Raw genomic sequence first — 20,472 nt, 5'->3', positions numbered from 1 at the left:
TAAAAGCTGGGTATTTTTATATAAAATATGACAGTGTAAATTATGGATTTTATAAATTATGTATTACAGAGAGTAGGGAATGACTGAAATGAAAATACATACATTAAAACAGTGTCAATAATACACAGGAAATATAATATAGACATAGACTTGCTAATACAACATAACAGGAAAATGAATATTAGATTTTCATTCAGCCCATATTGTATCAATAAGTAGCTTTATTGTGAGTATCAATGATTCTTTCATTGAAAAAAATCAATGATTTTTTTTCATGTGTCATTTAACAGTGAAGCTATTAATGTGCATCAATCCATAACACAAAAGACAGTATTAAATGTATTAAAGCACATATTGAAAAGCAGGGAAATAAGTTGTTTGTTCTTAAGTATAATATTTGTGCTCAACACTTTGACTTTTATAATTATGAACGTGCTGCATTTGCACAGCACACTGACATTTTTACAGCTATCCTTGCCATCAGTGACACTTTTGTAATATTTTATCATTTTAAATAATTCTGGTTACTTTTATTAGGAATTTTATTAAGGGATGTCACACATTTTCCATACAAATTATTTTCAAATAAGGCACCTATCTCATTTGCAATATTAATTATTTTTTTAGAAGATAATTCCCTTCGTAAAGCAAGAAAAATAAAGCCTGCATCAAGTCACCACATGATTTTGTTTTTTAAGATAAAGAATATTTTAAGGTTTAAGGATTTTTTAAAGGACTTTTTAAAAATGTATAAACCTGGAGCACTAAACTGTAAAGTTTATTATTTTAAATACATATCACATGTTCATGTGATGTGCTGTAAATAGTTTATATTAACAGAAAAAAATGCCGAATTAATATCTGTTGGAAAATAGCCCTTTAGCTTGTCCATCAGTGTGTTTTGTGTCAGAAGTTAATTGTGGATATATATTTTAAATGGAATAATACAGGTGAATAGCTTCAATGTGTTTATTCCGTCAAGCCATAAGGTTAAATTATTATATTAAAGAGGCTGCTTAGTATATATGGTAAATGATTATATGTTAAAGGTAAAACACATGCGTCATGTTCGGGATACGGTAGAGAGTGTGGTCGTCCTTGTTCAGAATATTGATGTGTTTAAACCTAATCATGTGATCTTATCATTGTGTGAAGACCGATAGCTATTGGATAGCAGAACAATAGTTCTGACTACTGCAGTTAGGGGATTCTCCCTCTGGACCCAGAGGATGGGGGGGTTGGACTGTCTCCCATTGACAGAGGTACAGAAAAGACCGCTCCCTACTGGAGGGTCACGGAACTGTCTATTTTTGGACACCACTTCCTGCTTCACCTGATGTTCTGGCTGCTAAGCAATTTGGAACTACACGGTGGATAGAAATGGCTCGTGCTTTAAACAGCTGTGCATATGTTTAGCTTCCAAATAAACTGCTAATAGTTGTAATTCTGTTCAGGTAAAATGAGTGATTTCACAGTTTGATGGTAGTTAAACATTGATCCATGTATTGTAAAATTCTTTCAGAATTTATAGAAACATGCTCTTAAATTATTTGGATATTGCCCACTGTGTTGTTTTGCTTTGCATTCACATTGGTTTGTCCTCTATCCAGTCATGTGTTCTCTGGCTTCTCTGTTTCAGCCAGTGATCCTACTGAAACGCACAGCAATCGCAAGTAACCCACTGTCAAAAAAACATTTAATGCAATTAAAAGTCAATATTTCAACGGTGTACAAAATTCATCTGTTATATGTACACTGAAAGAAAACAGACATTTAAACAGTGTGGTCAATCTAAAAAAAAAACAAAAACAAAGTGGATAACCATACAACAAGCAGAAGAGCGGACATGACCTTTGACCTTTGTCAGCGTAACTCTGACCCCAATCTTATTTACACATGAGGTTTCCATTACTGTGTACCGGAAACTCTCAGGGATGGATGCAGACTGTAGCTTATATTGCAGAATAACATAAACATTTAAAAAGCCCACAAATGACAACTGATATGTTGTTTAACTTATCCCATGTAACTTCAAGTGTACCAATCTATTCTCCCTACATTTTCATGTATATGTCGATCTTTTTCTTCCCTGGTGGGGGGTCTATGCTTATTTCAGTACAGTTATATCGTTCAATGGCCTTGATTTGTAAACATTGGGAAACTCGTTAGCAATATAAATCAGGGGTGCCGTATAGGGGAGGAGGGGGTGCGTTCAACTTTCCAAGGGTCCCTGAGTGACAGGGGCCCTAAAACATATGCAACCTAATTGGAATGGTCTGAGTTGGGAGCAAAATATGATATACATTCATGGGGCCCAAAATCTGTAGCGGTGCCCCTGTGTTACAGCAGACAAGAAACATACACACACACACACACACACACACACACACATAGAGCCTGGGGAAGAATCATAGCCCCAGCACTGGAGGTGTGAGGCTCCCACTGAACCACCTTCCTGCCTCAAATATAGTCATATATTTATATAACTGTAAAAAAACACCCCCTGACTGACTCCCCTGAAGATGCAAGACTGGATTAGCTCATAGTTTAAATATGAAATCTGATTCATATGTAGTATTTCGCTTGCCCAATTTCTGCCGTGCTGTGGGAGAGAGACTTGTGGTGCATAATCCCTCCCGCACCAGTCTTCACCGCCCCCCCCAAAGAGATAACCAGGTCCGGTCTAAAATAAGCCCCTCAGGTTTTAGGAGGAGATGAGACCAAAAACAGTATTATATAAACCGTCCAAGTCAGGCCTCGCTGAAGTCGAAATGCTCGTCCAGCTGCTGGCCTCACGCCTTGACCCATCTTCGTTTACAATCAGCTGTGGAATAGCTGGTTCCTGATTCCTCAAGGGAAAGTCAAACGATATCATACATAAATGCCGAATAACATGCTCAGCACATTCACGGGTCATAAATTTAGAGAAGTATTACACTGAAATTCAGATCTTTTTTATATATAATATGAAACACCGATCTCCCTTTGAGCTTAATTTCTAAGCCACTCGTGTTGCATAGCCTAAGCCTGAACTTAACCGTTTCCGAACCTGGCGCCACTCAGTACACGCGCAGTGATACTTGCCATGCCAATTGTGGGGAGCATGTTGAGATGTCTATGTTTCGTCTGTATTCTCTGGTTGTAAACTCGCATAAAAAGCACACCATCTCTAAAATCCATTTCTTTTTCTGGCAAATACTTGCCATTTAAATCGATGTCTCCTTTCGTTGGGGGATGCGATTGGTCTGGGTTGGGAGCTGAATAGACTTCTGTCAAAGTTGGCCAAAACCGTTCACGAGTTCATCAAACACTTATCCCAGTAGTAGACAACATTTTAAAGGATCTTTTCATCTTCCCTTGTCAAAAATACTGTTATTGGCACCTTAGTTCATGTTACACAAAAATAACAATTAAGCATGCATATAAAGAGCAGAAAGGTGGCTATAGGGCACGAATTTACCACACGGGCACCAGGCTGTACATCATGCTACCCACTAGCACTGAAGACAATAATATAAAAGTACAGAAAGACAAAGGTTTTAACCAACCTCGGCAGGTATTGTGACAAAGAGTCACAGAAACAAACCACCATTGTACTGGCTGAAGTGACCTATGCAGTCAAATGCGTTGACATCAGGGAGAGAATATTTAAGGCTCATTCACGAAGTACTGAACACGTTTTTTTTGTCAACACAGCAACAAAATGGGCCACAGGCGTCTGAGGAATTGGCAGCCACTAGGGGGCAGTAGATGGCTCAAGTGAATTTTGACATGAAGAAAAAAAAATGTGCAACTTGTGAGATGGGGATTGCTTTGTTTTCTTAATTGGCTTATTGAGTTCTTTGGGAAACCTAAAGATGCCACAGAGAGAAGTCTGGGCCTCACAGCCACGCAGGGTGATAATTCATTGTGCTATTTGATACTGTAAACTGTTGCTGAAATCTACATTAGCATATATTTCATCAGAAGAAATAATATCACTGTGGTATTACAAAATCAGTTAGAAAATAATCTATTTTATACTCCTTTTCTAAATATTTGCATTTCACTCTATTATATATCTAATATAAAGTAAATTTAAGACTATACTATTTTTATTCATTGAGGTCACGGAATATGGACCTTGTGGGATTCATTTAAATGTCTCACTTTATTCTAGGATATTCCAGTAATGTTTTTTTAAGTGTTTCTTGTGGCCACAGGTTATGGCATCTGGAGAGAGAAAGTGTCTCATCTAAAGGGATGATTAGCTGCAGTTATTTAAATTACTGACACGCTCCGATAAAAAGCACTTTGCATTCCAGATCATTGAGGCTCTCGGAAAGAGAAGCAGATGTTCTCTTTGTAGGATAACTCAGTTGTTATGTGGTTGGAAAGGCACTTCTGAAGATGGAATGAATATACCGAGCAATGTAACATGCTTATCACGAAGCATAAATTGTCTAAAAGTTTAATCTTATAATTGGAAGAAACAACCGAATTTTACTGCCTTGTTTGGTGTAGATCTCGTCCATGTCAGGCATCACAGGATATATTAGTGTAGACCACACACACGTATATTTTCCACAAATCAACTGGACAGCCCAAAACTTGTTACATTTGCATCTTACAGCTTGATAGAAATCCCACAGCTCCAAGTATTGATATTTATATAAACTTTCTCTACATAACCTTTATATGAGCGCTATAGGTTGGGCTCTGGACTTAAAATAACAACACAAGGATTTTCTTATATCAGTGAAATTTTTAAACGATCACAGTACCAAATACACACAACATTTAAAAAGACTAAACAGGTCATTCTGAGAAACACAGAAGTTATTGACATTTTCTGTACTGGTGGCTATTAAATGCTATAGGCATTCCGCTGTAGTAAGGCTTTTGACACAATGCACTCTTCATAGCCAGAGATCTTTCAGTTTTTCTTTTTAACATCTTGACAATGTTAAGTCTCAGGGGAAGTGTGTTTTTTAACATATAAAATAGAATACTCTGTATTAAGAAAAGTATTCTGAATAAACTAAAAAATTCTCCAGATTTTCCACTTCATAGCCAGTGCAGAAGTACATAAAAATTATGCTGCCGTTGGCAATATTTTGTGATTCATCAAATCATACTCCATTTAGAAATTATTTATTTATTTATTTTCTAGGACTAAACTGATGTTTCCTAATTTTAGTCGCTGTTAATAAATCTAATCCTTCATGAACCGACACTGTCCGACCTCCTGCAATGTCATGGCTCTGATGATACCTCATAAGTCTGTCCCTTCACTGGTTTCCTTAGTCAGCAGGGAGATTATGAACACGTGACCTCATTCTCGCACGTGTCATCTTAGAGGTAACGGTACCACTCCATCCAGGTGGTGCAACCATACAGAAAACTCCGGCAACTTCCACCCAAGTCAGTGCCAGAGAGAAGCTGGGTATCCCCTAGAACCACAGCGATACTTTGTGGTCATATTTTCCATAGAGCTTTGATTCGTCTCCGTTTCCGAACCCCGGATCACACATATGCCGGAGAAGGGGGCACTAAGATGACAATCCAGGAATATGGCAGGCCGACCGGAATTCCAGACGCATTAACGCATGCAGGTACTGCAGGGCACATCGGCATCGCAGTGAACCAGGTCCTGTTACCGTGGTAAACATGGCGGATGGATATTTACATGTCCTACTGAACCACGCCTTTCTCCGTGACAGGCTGCTTCCTCATTGACGACCATGACCATCGGTCATTTTCTTCCAGACAGCGACGTCGATTTTATGTACAGATACACATGGGCGGCCAGGCTCTGCCATTAACGAGCTGATGACCACCACCCCACTTGGGCCGAGCGCCAGCCACCCTGACCCGCTCCGTGGTCCCTCGGGCAAGAGCGGTCTACGACCAGTGGTCGACTCGCAGTTTCCTGCATTTCGATTCAGTCCAAGTAGAATGAGAATGAGACGAAGGGACATTTCACTCGTCGTTCACTATGTACAAGAAAATGAACATTCGGCATTTCCAGTGCGTATTTCTCAAAGGAATATCACTGGCCTTTTTTTGGCAATTCCAATATATTCGTATGGTGACCACTGTGGCGATAGCTGCCAGGTCGTGGTGCAGGCAGGCAAGCGAGACTGTGCCGGCCCCTGTTGGGTGTCTGGTGGGTCCGGGCAGGTTTTGAATGGGGTTTGCTGGTTTTTGGGATGGCGGGCCGGAGTGTGTGTGAGGTGTGCGTGTGTGTCGGCGAGTGTGGCGAGGCTCCAGAGGCCACTCTCAGGCGCTCAGGTGGCCGGCGTCTCCGCCTGCAGGCTGGACATGCGGATCTGCGAGCTGCTCTTGCTCAGGATGGACAGCTGCGTCCCCCCGTTGACCCCGCTGCTCGCCAGCGATGGGTGCCGGTGCTTCAGGTCCACAGCAAAGTACCGGTTCACCGTCCAGCTTCGCCATTTCCTCTTCATCTCCGATTGCACCTTTAGGGAGAAACTTGAAAAGGTCATTTTTTAATGTACCGAGCTGCAAAGGTGTCGCGATTTCTCCCCCTCACTTCCTCAACGCTGCTGCAGAATGTTCTGGACTATTACAGCAGTGTCACTGGCAAATCCAACCACTGTCTGATATAAACAGAGGAGCTAAGTTGACCTGACCTCTGACCTTTTAAACACAACCGCCAACCACCACTCAGACAGAACACAGATCTGACGAAGTCGCAAACAATTGGACAAATTTGTCGGGCCATCTGGATTGCACCCTTTCATGAGGAATCTGATGCAGCCACCCCCTAACCCCCCTGAAAGCACCAAGCCTTGTCCGGAGCAAAGATGCGTAGCCCTGACAGAAACTGTGGCCTGTAGCTCATTTGCATAATATTTCCAGAAGTAAAATGTAGGCTCAACAGAAATTGACTGAAGACTGTGGTTTCATTTATCATAACTGATAAGATGGTTATTGAATGTATATATCTGCTGGTGAAGCGGCTATAGGCTGGACTTTATTTACGCTGACATGGAGAAACTGCAGTTATCAGTCATCAAAGACTCTTCAGAGGGTTATATACTGGGTGATTTTTCGGAGAAGGAGGAGTCCTATTAATGGAAGGAGGAGCTCTGACATGGACTCACCTCTCCATTGAGGAAGCAGTACAGCACAGCCACCACGAATCCCTGCAGGCATACAGATGGAAGGGGAATTAGAGACCCGATTAGCTTCAGCATGCTAGCCAAGTCTTATATTTAGACATGTGAGAGCATTTGATGGATGAGAAGGGAACTGTGTTTCCATGAGATCAAAAACACCTATTCAGCAGAGAGACACCTAGTGGCCAAAGGTGATTCTGCATTGTGCCGCAGAGGCACACATGGGACAATTTTAAAAAGATGTGCACAGTGCCACCTAGCGGCTTTCTGAATTTCTGCACGCACCTGGAAAGACCCGAGGCCCAGCTCAAAGACAAGCCGTTCCCTCTTGCTGACGTCCTCGGGCGAGAAGGCGAAGACCGTGTAGTGGATCCCGAACAGGGGGATGAGCAGGAGGGTGGAGCGGGCCAGTCTCCTGTTGGTCACATGACACGTTCAGGAGGGCACCACTCATATGACCACATAATGTCCAGACATTACGCTCGAATAAAAACTTTTGAATTTTTTTTTAAATTAAATTATATATACAGTACCAATCAAAAGCTAACTGGTAACTAAGTTTTTCATAACTATGTTTGACGTTATTCTAAAATAGAATATACAATTTACAATTTTACAGTACACAAAACACAACCAAAGCGATGTTCAACGCAACTGAAAAATCTCTACGTCTCGGATTCCGCAAAAGAGCTTTGTTAACAGCTTTAGAGACACAAAGCGTTTTGTTTACAAGTTTCAGCTGGTAATCACCCAACGTGTCACGCCGGCTCATCTGCATCGATTGCTTCACACAGCCCCCTGTGAGCAGCTGTTGTTGAAACAACTGTACTTTAAACCGGCTTTGACATTCACAAGATTGCTCAATACCATTCACTCCAGTGTAAGTATACATGTCATCAGAAGCGATTCTAGGATTTGAAAATTAGCATTAAATAAATAAATAAATACAGGCTCAACACAGTAGATGTTTTGCAGCGGGTTAACTTAGATAAATATTAATGGAGAACGTATGCTTTAAAAATAAAAAATAAAAAAATTAGACAAAGGAACGCAGTGCATCCAAACTCCAGCAAAGACACAACTGTTTTAAAGTTGGTGTAAAAGGCGGGAGGTAAAATTCAGCGATAATATTCACCAAGGGAACTGTGCCTTCACTGGGTTTTAAAACTTCAAGTAAATGTTTCTCAGATGTATATATTCATTAAATTGTTTGAGTGTTTAGGAATGGTTATACTCTCAGTTGTTCTTTTTGAATTACAAATATTTAGAGAGGTATGAGGTAGGGCTGGGCGATATCATATCATATCGATATTATATCGCCCAGCCCTAGTATGAGGTTCCATTTATGTAGCTGCTCAAATAAGTAAATATTCAATATGTATATATGTTCCCCTAAAATAGGGCTAACGACACCCCTGCATATCATGTAATTGAGAATAAACAAGTGCGTGCTCTGGAAGTAGGGCCGCCGCGATTAGTCGACGTGGTGGATGACGTCGACGCTGAAAATTGGTCATCAATATTTGAAATCGACGCATCTTTTTATATTATTATTTTAACAAAATTACCTTTATGATTTCTAAAACGCTTCAATTCATCATAACAAATGTTCTCCTTTAATATCACTACACAATTATGGGAGTAGTTCAAATTATCACAAAACAAAAACGTGGTTTTACACTGTGCAAAAAAAAAAAACCTGCTGAATAAAAGGCAGTACCATATATCCTGCTATGCAAATATACATCCAGCACTACTGGTCTACGGGGGAGTGAGTGGTTCCCGGAAGGCATCACAACTCTCCTAATACCTTTATGCATATATTACCCATCATCCAAGGCCACAAGGCTATGACTGGTAATCAAAATGGCCTTACATCAACAAAGTTTAATTTAATTAAAATGTATATGTTAATATCAACCAAACATACAAATTACATTTAAGCAGACTGATAATGGGCCCTGTTGGATTAATTTAAAAAAATAATTACACATATTAATTACAAATTTGTTTAGTTTATATAACATACAATTGAACTATGAACTTTAAATTTCGATCTGTTACATTTCATATTGAAATATTTAATACATGAATAAATCAAACAGTCATTTTAGGATTTTTAGTGGCTTTTTTGTTGGCAGCTTATAGCTCAGTGGACTAAGCCTCTGTGACTGTCAAGCTGCAAGTTGCTGGTTTAAGCCTGGTTGCATTAAGTCTGTGGATCCTTGAGCAAGGCCCTTAATCCCCAGCTCCCTGGGTGCTGCAACAGGTAGCTGCCCTTCACAGCCAATGTGCTCTCATCTCATCCTGTCCTCACGGTGTCCTTCAAGTTCTTAATGTGTTTCCCCAGCTCCTCAGACTGCTGTGTAGCTCTATGGCAGGGGTCTCCAACTCCGGTCCTGGAGAGCTACTATCCAGTAGGCTTTCTGTCCCACTTGGCTTCTGATGAGCCACACCTGTTCCTGGTATTTACCTGAGAACAGGTGTGGCTCATCAGAAGCCAGGTATGATAGAAAACCTACTGGACGGTAGCTCGGTAGCTAGTTGGAGACCCCTGCTCTATGGGCTGAGTGTGTGGCTATAAACCATTTATTGAATTTGAGCCCAGTTTCCTCTTTATTAGTAATTCTCGAATTTTGTTCCCCAGGGTTTATTTTCTATTTTAGTTTTCTTGTTCCTAGTTTTTGGCTTGCTTTCTGTTTGGGGTTTTGCTAGATGCCTGTGTTTGTGATTATATATTACTTGTCTTTGTTATATTCTTCCATTTCTTAGTTTCCCTGTTGGTCTCTGGGTTCCTTGATTACGTGTATTAGACCTACCTGGTCCCCTTTGTATCATGACTATTCTACCTGATTGCTCATTGTCCTGCTCCCTCCCTGATTGGTTAATTGTTTCATGTCTCACTCCTCCTACTTTGTTACCCGTGTATATTTATTTACCTGCCTTAGTTTAGTTCCTTGGTTGGTCATTGTGTTTGAATGTTTCTGTTTGCACGTTTGTTTTGCTGCATTACTGGTTTCACTTTGATGGTCATTTACGGTTCTGTTTGTAGTGTTTTACCCCTGTTTAGCTCTGACTCCTCATGGTCCTTTAGTTTGTAGTTTTACCCAGTGTGTTTAGGTTCTGTGGCTTGTTGCCACCTCCCTTTCTCTGCTTGCACTATGCCATGTCCATGACAATTTACTACATTTGAAAGAGGAAAAATTAGTTGGGTTTTTTTATTTAAATTATATTGTGAATTTAGTGCATCGAACTTGGTATATTAAGTGAAATAATTCGGCAGGAAAATGCAAAAGAGTGAGTAGAAGCAACTTGTTACATTTTAAGTTAAACCAACTTTTTCATATATGGGCAACCAGTTTCCCCAAAAAATGTAAGTAAATTGAACTTACCCAGGCTTACCGTGTGCCCCACAAAGGCAAAACACAGTAACTGCACATTTCTCAAAATTGCCGAAATTATATCTTGTGACAAAACACCTTAGGTCAACACTGCCCGTTTTTGAGGAAAACAGTGAAAATTACAGTAACTACAAAATCCACATTAAAACCAAGGCAAAACAGCCTTTTCTCTGACAGCATAGTTACTGTTTTTTGCCTTTGTCGGGCAGTATACTTGCTTGCTTAAAGTTGTCCAAATGAAATAGGATACACAGATTTTAATTTACAACCCCAGCTTGTTGCTCAGAGGGTGAGTGGTAACTCTCACTCACAGGTAAATGCTGGACTCGTTGCCGCCGATGTCAGGAGACTGCAGTTTCTGAACCAGGATGATGATGATGCCGATGAAGAGGACAAAGTTTATCTGGAGAACAAACCAGGCATTAAATAGCATCTGAACCACCCAGATCAGGATGGAAATCTTTTACACGCTGTCCATTTTTGTGAATTTTATGGGGAAAAAAAACACTTCAAGTAAATGCCTGTAGGGTGCAAATATACAAATAATATTAGAGTAATTTCATCTGAGTCACGTATGTTTTACAAAACAAATTAAAACTTTTACATTTAATTTGATCTGTTGCCTGATTATGTACAGAATCATTTACAGCAGTTCTGAAGCACACAGATTAAAGTTTTTATTTACCTGAGAACCTTGTGAAAATTCTTTGTTTGCGTTTGACACAGTATAATGGTGATAAAGCTTACTGGAGACTCTCCGTGTTAAGAGGTGAGTTATTTAATATGTTACTGACTGGCTCAAGAAACATAGACCATCACACACTGTCACAAACTTTCCCTGCCGTCACTCACCATAATGGATGCCACTACAGGTCCCTTAATGACCCACCAGATGGCAGCGTTGTTGTTGATGTCCCAGCAGCTGGAGAAACACAGCAGAGGTGGAGTGAGTCATTGGTGTTCGGTGGGAGTCAAGCACAAACACTGTCTTTACTGGCTGAATGAAATGCCTACATTTGAAAAGAGACCTGTGGTTGGGTGAGCGAGCCACATCTGGCCCAATCAAATCATCCCACACAAACCCTCACATAGCATCGAATGCCACAGGCTGGTTGCTCACCCGATGTCGTCAAAGTGCAGCCGGAGCACCGCCCAGACCGTGACACAGGCAGTGGGCATCCCTGGACACAGACATAATGTTAAGCATATGGTTGGCTAGGTCAGTGGTTCTCAAACTACGGTATGCATTTGACTGATGGTACACAAGCTCCCTCTGGTGGCCAACAAAGGTATAGCCTTTTATGACATCAGTCTTAAAGATGGCATGTGAAGAGCCTACTATTTTCTGAAGCGGTACACATTGTAAAACGTTTAAGAACAACTGGGATAGATGCACTACATAAGAAAACAACATTTTGCTAATGCAAGTGTGATTACTCAAGTAAGTCTGTCCTTTGTGATCATCTGCAATTTATCCCAGGAGAGCTACTGATGTGGAGCCAAACTGGTCTCTTACTGTCTAGGGCTTCCTAGTGCCATATTGAGGATCCAGAGAGTAAAGACACACCCAAGACTTTTGATGAAGCAGTTTGATGTCTCACAAGTCCAGAAGCTTAGTTAGTATGAATGAATAGCAATTGAGTAAAAAACAGGATAAATGGATCTTTCCAGTGAGAAGATGAAGAAGTGGGTAGTAAAGAAGCTAATGCTACTTACCCCAACCAATGATGATATACCAATAGAAGTATGTCCGCTCAGGGAAGAAGGTCTCCACCAGCAGGGTGAAGAGGTACAAGCCCTCAATGAAGAGCCAGAAGTAGTTGGACATGACGCAGTAGTGGAAAAACACCATAACTGCCTTACACTCCACCTAGGGCCAGAGAGGTATAGCACCGGTCACCATGGTAATCTGACTGAAGCTAACTGGGGGTCATTAAGTGAAGTAGGACTTAATGTGAGTCATTCCTGCCCATTATCTCAGCAAATCAAAAGAGGAATTATCTGAGAGCTGTCAACAATGACAAAAATCCTGCAATTTTTTTTAAATGCCTGAAGAGGGCAGTGTTGTCTATATATAAAATCTCACTAGCGATCACTGATCTGACATCACAACACGGGCCTCCTGTGACCGGCCATCAGCATCACGACGCATATGAAGCTGTGGGTCACCATGACTCACGGTGCGCAGAAAGCAGTGGTTGCTATCCTCCTCTGCATAGAGCACTCCGTCCTTGATGAACACGGATATGGCGCGCAGGATGAAGGAGACAAACAGGTTCATGTGGATGAAATTCCGAGTGCAGTGCAGCTTCCTGTGGCAAGACATGGATGTGAGAGGAGCACCGGCCGAGGAACGCCAATTTGAGTGTCATCAGGCATTTCTGAACCCAGGCAGCTACAAAGGAGATGCAGACACAACGCTGTGCGAAAATTTCAGGCACTCAAATTAAATGATGTTTAAATGATCTTCATATTGGTGTAAAACTATGATACGTATTATGTCAGTCAAAGTGTCAGCTTATCCGTTTTGAAACCTCTCCTAAAATCATCCCAGGATTTGCAGCAACCATTCAATACACCCACTAAACCACTGGCATAACATGTTTGGTTAATCAATAAATCACTCAGTTACTTAACTAATTAAGTTAATTAATTAAGAGAGCTGGTGGTAAATGTAATGAATACATGTCTTGGCTTTACTGTCCCTGAGGAGAAGTTTGGGAACCAAAGAACAGAAGAAATTCTGTTTTATACTTTTTATTGTGTTACTGTTAATTTGCATATGTTCTAATGTTAAATTGTGTTCTTTTTCTGAGCAAATATACACTTATATATACAAATAGCCTTGGATATTTCCTTTGACTGCCTTGCACATGCTGTACCTCAGAAATGCAGGATAAAGCCAGACACAAAGGAATATATGGATTTTCCCCTCATATCAGCCATACACCATGTTCAATACAACTCCAGTTAATGCATCTGTCGTAGTAACTTATCCACGTCCAGCTTAAGATCGTCCAGAGAGGCAGTCAGTGATACAGAGACCTTGGGAAGCAAACAGCCACCTAGGATAGTTTCTGGAAACATCTTTGACCGGGAGCTGATCTGAACACACACACACACACACACACACACACACACACACACACACACACACACACACACAGGTACATGCACACATTTCACCTGCATGCCTTTGGAATGAGAAGCCCCCACAGGAAACACTAACAGACCCAATGAAGGGACAGCAGGCTGTTCACACACGCAGCTGGGGCTGTATTTAAACCCGCCGAGGCCGCAGTCGCTGCTACCGTCACTGGAAGGTGACTCAGCCACTGCCAGTGCTGCAGGGGCTGCCAGTGCTTACCTAAACCTGCAGAGGATGACCATGGCAGTGGTGAGGGACACCAGTGAAGTGCTGTAGCCCACGGTGTATAGCGCCTTGACCGACGCATAGTACAGGTCCTGGGGGAGACACACGCAGTTCGCCGTGAAGATGAGCACAAGCATTCTACACAGGTTACTGGGTAAACTGGAAATCTAGAAGAACGCGCTGCAGTATCAATCAGGAGAACTATTGATGAAGCATACAAGTTTTAGTAATTTTTTATCATTTTTTGATTAACATCAAATGTCAAGACACAAGTCAGTTTGGCCGTATCTTGATAGGTAATGGCCAGAGGCAAAATATTAAGTAACACATAACATGCATATAAAATCACAATACTTTATAATAAAAAAAATGATTGCACTTAAATTTCACAAAAAATAAGGCATGAATTGCATTACAGAATCAAATGATGCACGCAGCAGCAAACAGTGGGAGCTGAGAAAGCAGACGGTGCCTGAAGCTGTTGTGAAATATTTTATCATGCAATACACTAAGCTTATTTTTATGTAAAAAAATAGCAGAGTGAGATACTGTGTCTGTATCATACCTGCTTATTGCAGCTGCCTATCACATAGACATTACAGTATGCATACTGCATCACACGCTAAACATGGACAGCAGGTCATTATATGGCCGGCAGGGCTGCCCATTCTCCTGAACCTGTTACACTAAGCGATACACCCACTAACATCCTACTGCATCCACTTTCAGGCGTCTATTGATCAGTGTATATTGCTCTGCACTCATTTCTATGGGGAAAACTCTAATCCCAACATGACGACCTTAACCCCTACCCAGCCCTAACCTTAACCATAAGTAACCAAACAAAATACAAGACTTCTGGCATTTAACTTTTTTGATTGCATTCATAGATCTTTGTGGGAACCTGAAAAATGGTCCCCACAAAATCAAAAAAGCAGGTTTTTATTATATTATGGGGGACATTTGGTTCCCACAATGTAATATAAACCTAATTCGCACAAACACACACACAATATGGGCAAAAGTATTGGGACACACGCTTAATCACTTATAATAAGTCAGTTTCTGAAATTTCTTTCCTGCTAAATATTCCATAGTCAACTTTAAGTGGTATTATTGCAATGCGAAAGCATTTAGGAACAACAGAAGCTCAACCAAGAAATGGCGGACCATGCAAAGTGACAGAGCGGGATCACCAAGTGCTGAGGCGCATAGTGTGTCAAAGTCACCAATGCTCTGTCGACTCAATAACTTCCTCTGGCATTAATGGAACGGGCTTCCATGGCTGAGCAGCTGCATGCAAGCCTCACATCACCAAGCAATGCCTAACGTCGAATGGAGTGGTGCAAAGAACATCACCACTGGACTCTGGAGCAGTGGAAACATGCTATGTGGAGTAACGATTCACAACTCTGTCTAGCAGTCTGGTGGAAGAGTCTGGGTTTGGCAGATGCCAGAAGAACATTACCTGACTGACAGCTTTGTGCTAACGGCAAAGTTTGGTAAAGGAGGGATAATGGTATGGGGCTACATTTCAGGGATTGGGTTAGGCCCCTTAGTACCGGTTAAGGGAACTCTTAATGCTTCAACATACCAAGACATTTTGGACAATTCTATGCTTCCAACTTTGTGGGAACAGTTTGGGGAAGAACCTTTTCTGTGCCAACAAGACTGTGTCTCAACCCCATTTAAAACTTTTGGGATGAACTAGAATGGAGATTGACAGCCAGCACTTTACATCCAATCTGTGCCTGATCTCACAAATACTCTTCTGGATGAATGTGCAAAAGTACCCACAGACTCACTCCAAAAACCTATGGAAAGCTTTCCCAGAAGAGTGGCAGCTGTTATAGCTGCAAAGGGGGACCAGCTCCATATTGATGCCTATGGATTTAGAATGGGATGTCATAAAAATTCCGGTGGGTGTCCTAATAATATTGTCCATATAGTGTGTGTCTGTGTCTGTACGTGTGTGTGTGTGTGTGTGTGAGTATGCAGTCGCAGAAAAAACATATTTTTCTATTTATGGGTGTGCATCTGTAAATAATATATATTTTTGCAAACTGCAGCCTGGTAGAGTGGTCTCTTAATTTTATATATATATACACAGAAACACACGGAAATACACACACACACACACACACTATATAGATGCAGTTGATTCAGTGCTTCACAAAATATATTCAGCGAAGCTTGAAATCACCACCAGGGTGAACATCCTGGATGGGGACGTTGCTATGGCGATGAGAAAGGCAGGAAGGAGGATGCCGGTGGGAGGTTCCTGCCAGCTCGGCGCCGCCGTGCCAAAGTGGAGGCAGAACAAGGACAAACTGGTATCTCTGGGCTTTTTCCCCCCTCGGTCGTAATGACAAGCCGGGCCTGGGGCATCACTGCCGAGGTGCGGAGAAGGCAGTGGGCACAGTGCCAGGCTAATGATCAGCGGCTGTAGTGTTAGCTAAGCATGGCAGCCTCAGCAACTCATCTCAATGATAGCCCTGGATATCTGCAAATAGCTTTAGCGAAATGAAGGGTTTTAAACAATAACCAAAAAACACTACTGGAGGAATCATCACCTTAACAGAGACAGAAGTTTAGATGTTTAATTCTCTGTCCATATATCTATCTGCCAACCACTTATATGGTACCGAGTTGATTGGGGTCTGGAGTCTATCCCAGGATGCAGAGGGGGGGGGGGAGCACACACATCCTCCATAGGTGATTTAGAAACACCAGTTCAACTAACTGCACATTTTTGGACTGTGGACTGAAACAGTACTTAAGGGAAACCTGGCCAGCTTCCATAAACACTGAGCCTGGGACCGGATTCAAGCACTCAACCCTGGAAGGGTGAGGTCACAGTGCCATTCGGCGTGCTAGTTCTGCCCTTTAGATTGGTCTTTAATACTCCATTACTTTGGTTTTATATTATTTATTGAAAGCCTTCCCTGAGTCAATTATATTGAAAGCTGCTGTGCAAAAACATCCTTCTACACAATTCTCCAGCACTGCACCATGTGACAGCATGCTTAGCCAATCACGGCCCGCCATGTCAGAAAAGCCCAGCTGGGGGGGGGGGGGGCGGTCCCCACTATGGCTCATGACATGGAGAAGGGCTAAAACTCTCATGCCTCGGCAAGCAATATATGGTAAATGGGAAGGAGACGGTAATATCACGGTACAGCTCGGGGTTGCCTGATCATGGATTAGGGACATGCGGTGCTGGTTCAGGCGGCTGAGACCCATGTGGATTCTGGGAAGGGTAGCACTCACGATTTCAGTGGCGTTGTCAAAGTTGGTGCAGGCGTCGGCGTAGTGTGGGAAGGTGTCTGACCAGCCGTCCTCTGTGCAGTTGCGGCTGACCTTGGCTAATTCTGGAAGCAGAGAAACCATCTTGTGATCTGTGGGCCACCACAGAACGTTCCAGGATTGATACTACTGTCGTACCTTTCAGCAAAGTACTTTGTCTAAATCAGCTCAGTACCCGACTCAATGAATAGGTTGTAAGCTGAAGCCATTAGCAAATCGCTGTGGCCAGACTTGTCAAGTGGGAAGAAAACCAATGCTAATGTGTCATGTGACTCACCTTCGTCCCCTAGGCCCATAACCACAAAAATCTCCGGGCAGCTGATGGTCACCATGTCCCCCACAGCAGCCGGCTGCCAGCATGTGACGTTGTCCCACATCCACGGGCAGCCTGATGAAGGAAACAAACAAAGGAGAGACCGTTAGCTCATTCGGTCTTTTCGGGATGCATATTCTTTAACTTCTGAGCAAACAGAAGCCGAAGTAGAATCAGCACTGTTAAGCAGTTTGTCCAGCAGATGGCAGCACATGCTAAGACCCAAATTCACGGAAAGCTATTTTCGCAGCGATAGCTCAAAAAACATGCATTCTTGTTGATATTTTCATCCATCCCTCCCCAAAATGCTTTCTCGGGTGAGGGCTGTTTGTTTTGTTTTGTACGTCACAGAAGAGAGCTGTGTGATTCCATTTACAATCAGTATTTACTGGTAATATCCATCTATCCACCCATCCATCTTCTAGCTGTTTATCCTGGTCAGAGAGGGGGGGTGCATCTGGAGCCTATCCCAGGCAGCAAATGGCACAAGGCTTGGATACAGTACAGTGCACACACAGACACATTTGCACACACCATCAGACGTGGGTTTTAATGTTAACCTTTCCCCATTAGATCATGTTCAGCATCTCTTGTGCCTTTATTTAACAGCTATAGTGGACAAGAATAGAGAGAGTGAGAGAAACAGAGAGAACACAGTGGCAAAGGTGCAGAGATGGAGTGATTAGACAGAGAAGAGAAACAGAGAGAGAATCCTCTAATATCTGTTTCCATAATGCTTGAGTACCAAGCCCATCATTTCATTAAATCAGTGGAGTGACTGTTTGCCTGGAGCAGACGATAGCCAGTTATACCCTTCTGGGGAAATCGGTGAACCAGCACCAGAAACGGACTTGTAATTGCCACTCAGACCCAGATGCTAACCAATGTCAGTCATGTAAATAACTGTAGGTTTGGAAGCTAAACACAGGTGTGTGAATAATGACCAGGACCATGTTAAGACCATAAACATTTACTAGTATTCTCACTGTCAGGGAAAACCATGCACCTATTCCAGAATTCTCATTGCCAGGGAAAACCATGCACCTGTACCCGAATTTGCACTGCCAGGGAAAACCATGCACCTATTGCAGAATTCTCATTGCCAGGGAAAACCATGTATCTATTCCAGAATCCTCACTGCCAGGGAAAACCATGCACCTATACCAGAATTCGCACTGCCAGGGAAAACCATGCATCTATACCAGAATTCGCACTGCCAGGGAAAACCATGCACCTGTTTCTGAATTCTCACTGCCTGAGAAAACCATGCAGCTGAACCAGCGCCAGGAAAGACCACTGAGATGCAGAAACACACACATACACACACACCCTTCCACCCCCCCACTAAGTTGCCAATTGTCCCACTGAGCACTGAGGGATAGTGATGAATAAGTAATGAATATTAATGACATAAGACTCCCACACGTGTTCGGCGTTTGTGACGGTGAGAGCCAGGGTGATGTGTGGGCCGCCTTGTGAAACACGCGTGTGACCGACAAGCTGCTCAGTCACATAGCTACCGGAGAAACAGCGGGAAAAATGTGACAAGGAGCTCTGCGTTTCTCTCTCTGTCATTCTCTTCTTCTTTTGCCTGCCATCCATCCAATTTTCTTTTTATTCTCCTTTCTTATTCCTAATCATCCTCCTACACTCCTTCATTCTCTCTTGTCTCTGTTTTTTCTTCATGTATCTCTATCTTCATCTTCACTCTCCTTTTCCAGTTTACTCCCTCCTTTCCGTTCCTTCCATTCTCTACAAGTCACACCAGCCTCACGCTGTTTCACACCATCCCAGCCGGGAAAATTCGGCATGAGAATTCAAAAATAAATTACGTGCAAAACAAGTTGAAAATGCGTCACTGGGCTGCACATGTCACAGAGCACCACTGAAGGTGGGGGGCAGGCGGGGGGGCAGGTGCTTGCTGTTACAGGAGAGAGAGTTGGGTACTAAGGCTTTTTGTGTTGATCATGTCTGCCTGTCCCTCATTTCTTTGTCTCCCACAAGTTCCTGTAATTTTCCTGTTTACAGCTGAGGTGTCTTGACCACTGTCTTGATCGGCAGGGGCGATTCCAGGATTTTATAAGGTGGGAGACATAAGAGGGTCCATAATTCATAGAGAGGGGGCTACCTCATCATTAGTCAATGATGTGTTTTGAATCTGTGAGTGACAGAGCAGGGGGCCAATAAGCTTTCAGATGGTGCCAGTGCACCAATTGTCCGACTCCTGTCACTGTAGCCCCATAGCCCCGTCCCTACTGCGAAGATCCTGTTATGGAGCATATGCACTGGCCATGACACATCCCATTGGGCCCAAACTGCTGGTCGTGAACTTTGTTTTCCCATGACCTGTTATCCAAGGGAAGAAGCTGCTTTGCTGCTCAGTGCAAATTGTAAATTGTAAAACACACTATCAGATGTTGCTCACTGAATGTCATCTAAAGGACAGATAAATAGTGCAATTAGCAACCAGCAGTGCTGTGCTCTAGAACTTGTTTGATTACTTGCAAGCCTGCTAGTGGCATTCTGGTTCATTTCAACAGGCATGCTCAGGTAGTGGCCCCTTGTGGTGTGTCACATATGGAAGCCTTCACTAGCGATAAAATTGTCAAATTGATTCATTAAGCTAAACGTAGGCGATTTTATAGACCAGTGAACTTAACATTGCGTATTGTATGCGTCACGGCCGCGTACACCTAACTGTTACTTCTTCGAGTTTGCGCACCCTACTGTAAGACTAAGCGGGAAATTCACGCATTATGATGATTAATTTAACAAGGCGTTAAGGTGCCTCCTTGCATGCACACATGCAGACACTGTCACCGCTGTCAACCATCGCCACGGATATTGTGGGAAAGACTGGGTATAAATGAAAAACGTTCACGGTCTCGTATTGCGGAATCGCCGGAAGACGGAATCGCCCTGTCCCGGCCAACCCCAACCCGCTGCTGCAGGTGCAGT

General features: G+C 42.5%; 1 protein-coding gene across 2 annotated transcripts in view; it reads right to left on the bottom strand.

The window, feature by feature from the left end:
• Positions 1 to 1,679: 1,679 nt before the first annotated feature.
• The window catches only part of adcyap1r1b (adenylate cyclase activating polypeptide 1b (pituitary) receptor type I), a 31,683-nt gene continuing 12,890 nt past the window's right edge, over positions 1,680 to 20,472 (bottom strand). Inside the window, exons 4-14 of one of the 2 annotated variants that reach the window (XM_023844720.2) lie at positions 17,479 to 17,589; positions 17,166 to 17,266; positions 13,890 to 13,987; positions 12,702 to 12,834; positions 12,239 to 12,392; positions 11,643 to 11,703; positions 11,375 to 11,444; positions 10,834 to 10,925; positions 7,407 to 7,536; positions 7,107 to 7,148; positions 1,680 to 6,471 (exon numbers count right to left, since the gene is read on the bottom strand). In XM_023844720.2, coding sequence (XP_023700488.2) covers positions 6,262 to 6,471; positions 7,107 to 7,148; positions 7,407 to 7,536; positions 10,834 to 10,925; positions 11,375 to 11,444; positions 11,643 to 11,703; positions 12,239 to 12,392; positions 12,702 to 12,834; positions 13,890 to 13,987; positions 17,166 to 17,266; positions 17,479 to 17,589 — 1,202 coding nt within the window. In that variant the 3' untranslated portion in view covers positions 1,680 to 6,261. The remainder of the gene's footprint in view (positions 6,472 to 7,106; positions 7,149 to 7,406; positions 7,537 to 10,833; positions 10,926 to 11,374; positions 11,445 to 11,642; positions 11,704 to 12,238; positions 12,393 to 12,701; positions 12,835 to 13,889; positions 13,988 to 17,165; positions 17,267 to 17,478; positions 17,590 to 20,472) is intronic. The other variant, XM_023844721.2, reaches the window with a different exon arrangement.

The sequence above is a fragment of the Paramormyrops kingsleyae genome, chromosome 4 (genome assembly GCF_048594095.1).
Source record: "Paramormyrops kingsleyae isolate MSU_618 chromosome 4, PKINGS_0.4, whole genome shotgun sequence".
Classification (NCBI taxonomy): Eukaryota; Metazoa; Chordata; class Actinopteri; order Osteoglossiformes; family Mormyridae; genus Paramormyrops; species Paramormyrops kingsleyae.
The sequence above is the reverse complement of the archived record's forward strand: the minus strand, read 5'-3'. Positions and strand labels throughout refer to the sequence as shown.